Consider the following 3843-nt stretch of genomic DNA (forward strand, 5'->3'; position numbering starts at 1 on the left):
AATTCTATTCAGGAGAGATGAGCTTTTCACTCTGCATATCAGGTGTCCGCATTAGGATATACAAAACTGAAAATGCCAAATGCAGCTGAATTTTTTTCTTCTTCTTTGGAATGTCAAATTCAACCTATGGCTACAGAATGACTGTACAGACATTGTTAGTCATGTACACATTTGTCAGCCAAATGAACAATAAACTTCATTATGATGCATGTATGCTTATGCTTGTGTGTGCCAACATGAAAATAGACATACAAGGAACTAAATAGGGACTACGCAATATCACTGTTTGGCAATTTGGTGTTAAGATTACATAGGATAGAAGTCTTTAGATAACTAGCAGGGTTATTAGTTTTACAGTGCATGTTGTTAGACTAAATCATAGCTCGCATGACTAAAATTCCAAACATTTAAAACAGACATGCCATAAGCTTAGCTCGCTAAGATTTCAGAGGCATGCCTAAACAAATCTTTGAGCGGTGGCTCAGAGAACAAGCACATGACTGTGCTCAGGAACACTGTAGCCACTCATCTTACGGTGTACAGAAAACCTACAGGAATGTCAATTATGGGGTTTCATAAATGCACCAGCAGCTCTACATTTATATATAAAACGATGTTATGTTTAAGCAATAAGGCCATGTGGGGGTGTGGTATATGGCCAATATACCATGGCTAAGGGCTGTTCTTATGCACGACGCGTTGCGTCGTGCATAAGAACAGCCCTTAGCCGTTGTATATTGGCTATACACCACAAACCTGAGGTGCCTTATTGCTATTATAAACGTGATTAGAGCAGTAAAAATAAACGTTTTATCACACCAGTGGTTTATGGTCCGATATACCACGGCTGTCAGCCAATCAGCACTTACGGCTCAAACCACCCAATTTATGATGCATATTGTTGCCATGTAGAGGTTGTCACCACAAAAAAAAACAGTATGCTTAGTTAAATAACTGGTGGATGGCAGAAGTGTATTATTGGGTATTTTATTTATTGAAAAATAGTAATCATTGAATCAAGGGAAACAGCACTTTAAACATAAGAAATTTTATTGACATGTTTCTGTACAGACAAGAAATGACAGTAATAGCAGAGATGACAAAACATAACGGACAGATAATGGAACACTGGAAAGGTTGAGACTGACATGTCAGTGAATACAGCTCGGAAGAGCACAATTACACAAACACTTAGGCCAGCTCCTCTTCTCCCTCCTCCTCAAACTCTCCCTCCTCCTCAGCGGTGGCATCCTGGTACTGCTGGTACTCAGAGACCAGGTCGTTCATGTTGCTCTCTGCCTCAGTGAACTCCATCTCATCCATACCCTCTCCTGTGTACCAATGTAGGAAAGCCTTACGCCTGAACATGGCTGTGAACTGCTCGGAGATACGCTTGAAGAGCTCCTGGATTGCTGTGCTGTTGCCAATGAAGGTGGCGGCCATCTTGAGGCCACGGGGGGGAATGTCGCAGACGGCGGTCTTGACATTGTTGGGGATCCATTCAACGAAGTAGCTGCTGTTCTTGTTCTGCACGTTCAGCATCTGCTCGTCTACCTCCTTCATGGACATTCGTCCGCGGAAGATGGCAGCCACTGTAAGGTAGCGTCCGTGGCGGGGGTCGCAGGCGGCCATCATGTTCTTGGCATCGAACATCTGCTGGGTGAGCTCGGGAACAGTGAGGGAGCGGTACTGCTGGCTTCCCCTGCTTGTGAGGGGGGCAAAGCCAGGCATGAAGAAGTGGAGACGGGGGAATGGCACCATGTTGACGGCCAGCTTGCGGAGGTCAGCATTCAGCTGTCCTGGGAACCGCAGGCAGGTTGTGACGCCGCTCATTGTGGCCGACACCAGGTGGTTGAGGTCACCGTAGGAGGGAGTAGTGAGTTTCAGGGTACGGAAGCAGATGTCGTAGAGAGCCTCGTTGTCAATACAGAAGGTCTCGTCAGTGTTCTCCACTAGCTGGTGGACTGACAGGGTGGCATTGTAGGGCTCCACAACAGTGTCTGATACTTTGGGTGAGGGCACCACGCTGAAGGTGTTCATGATGCGGTCGGGGTACTCTTCACGGATCTTGCTGATGAGCAGGGTGCCCATGCCAGAGCCAGTTCCACCTCCCAGGGAGTGGGTGAGCTGGAAGCCCTGCAGACAGTCACAGCTCTCTGCCTCTTTCCTCACAACATCCAGGACTGAGTCCACCAGCTCAGCTCCCTCTGTGTAGTGGCCCTTGGCCCAGTTGTTTCCAGCACCACTCTGGCCTGCAAAATAAGAGATGTGTAAATCATCTCTCCTTTCTTTGGTGACATCATCTACAGTATCTTGTATCATATTCATAAAGTAAAATACGAAGCAAAGGGACCTACCGAACACAAAGTTGTCAGGTCTGAAGATCTGGCCGAAGGGTCCGGATCTCACAGAGTCCATGGTCCCTGGCTCCAAGTCGACAAGCACAGCGCGGGGCACGTATTTACCACCTAGACAACCATGAGGCAAAGAAAGGTAAATGTCAGAACCACACACGTAATAAATTGAGAAGTATAATAGAATGTAATGAATGTGGTAATAAATTAGACAAACAAGGCTTACCTGAAGCTTCATTGTAGTACACATTAATTCTATCTAGCTGGAGGTCACTGTCCCCATGGTATGTACCAGTTGGGTCAATGCCATGCTCGTCACTGATCACCTCCCAGAACTGCAACAGGAGGTTTAGGTTTAAGTCTACAGCACACAATATTAGGTAAGCTAATATGCCATTCAAAGTGGGATCCATTCATCAAATGCATGTAAACAATAAATAGCATTACACTGGTAGGCCTATGCCATTATTACATCGGTTCAATATTCTCATTTGATCACCTCATTGGATCAAATCTACTTTATTGCATTGAACGTTAAATAGGCCTACATACGTTTAAGAGTTAGACATCTGGAATGAATACCTCCCTCCTATACAACTCCGCGCGCGCGGCATGACCTCCGATTGGCTGAACCCCATCAGTTATGGTTTTGAAATTCTCAGATACGTCACTTGCTGAAACATAGCCCACATCCGCCAGAAAAACGGGCGGGGCACGCGCTCAATGAATCGAAAAAAAGTGTAGGCCATAATGTATCGTTGAACAAATGTCCAATTCTTTCCTTTTTTGGGGGGGTAAGAATCCTTATGTATATTAAGACAACCGAATTGTATTCACTACTGAAGCGACTATTTGTAATATGGCCATGTTATTTGGCATCTGAACTACTTCCCATTTTGCGCATTGCAGTAGGTCGGGTAATTATGGTAATCCATAGGCCCACGTATATTCATATTTAAATCGATCATTTTGATATCTTTAAAACAAATGTAAAAAAAAAAAATGCAATTTCTTAATACTCATTCTCATGTATATTGACTTACTCGCCAGTACAGTGTCAAGATTATTTCGAGACCAAATAAAACCGGTCGAATAAAAATATACAGAAATGCATAAATAACACCAAAGCTCTTTTCACTTTTACACAACAAACAAACCAATCAATAGGTTATGAACATAATTAACAGTAATTTTCATTAACAATACAGTTCTTTGGGTGTGGTTAACTGGACACTCATACAAAGAACCGGCGATTTTACGTACCCTATTTATCGCACGAGTTGCACAAAATTCATTTAAAAAAATAATTGTACAAACCTTAGCTCCGATCTGGTTTCCACACTGTCCAGCCTGAAGATGCACAATTTCCCTCATTTTTACTTTGACTGTAGAACAACTCTTATGCGAATAAAAACCAGTTCTATCCTTTCTTAGACTGCGCTGAAAGAATGTGCTCCCTCACTATATAACAAGAACTTTGTACCCTCCC

At 43.7% G+C, this 3843-nt stretch overlaps 1 protein-coding gene across 1 annotated transcript; it reads right to left on the reverse strand.

The window, feature by feature from the left end:
* Positions 1 to 1032: 1032 nt before the first annotated feature.
* LOC106580001 (tubulin beta-1 chain) lies at positions 1033 to 3843 on the reverse strand. Its single transcript, XM_014160532.3, has 4 exons — positions 3672 to 3843; positions 2581 to 2689; positions 2358 to 2468; positions 1033 to 2252 (listed from the first exon to the last, which is right to left on the reverse strand). The coding sequence occupies exons 1-4, from the start codon at positions 3726 to 3728 to the stop codon at positions 1192 to 1194; spliced, it is 1338 nt and encodes a 445-aa protein (XP_014016007.1). The 5' UTR covers positions 3729 to 3843; the 3' UTR covers positions 1033 to 1191.

The sequence above is a fragment of the Salmo salar genome, chromosome 20, assembly GCF_965601325.2.
Source record: "Salmo salar chromosome 20, fSalSal1, whole genome shotgun sequence".
Classification (NCBI taxonomy): domain Eukaryota; kingdom Metazoa; phylum Chordata; class Actinopteri; order Salmoniformes; family Salmonidae; genus Salmo; species Salmo salar.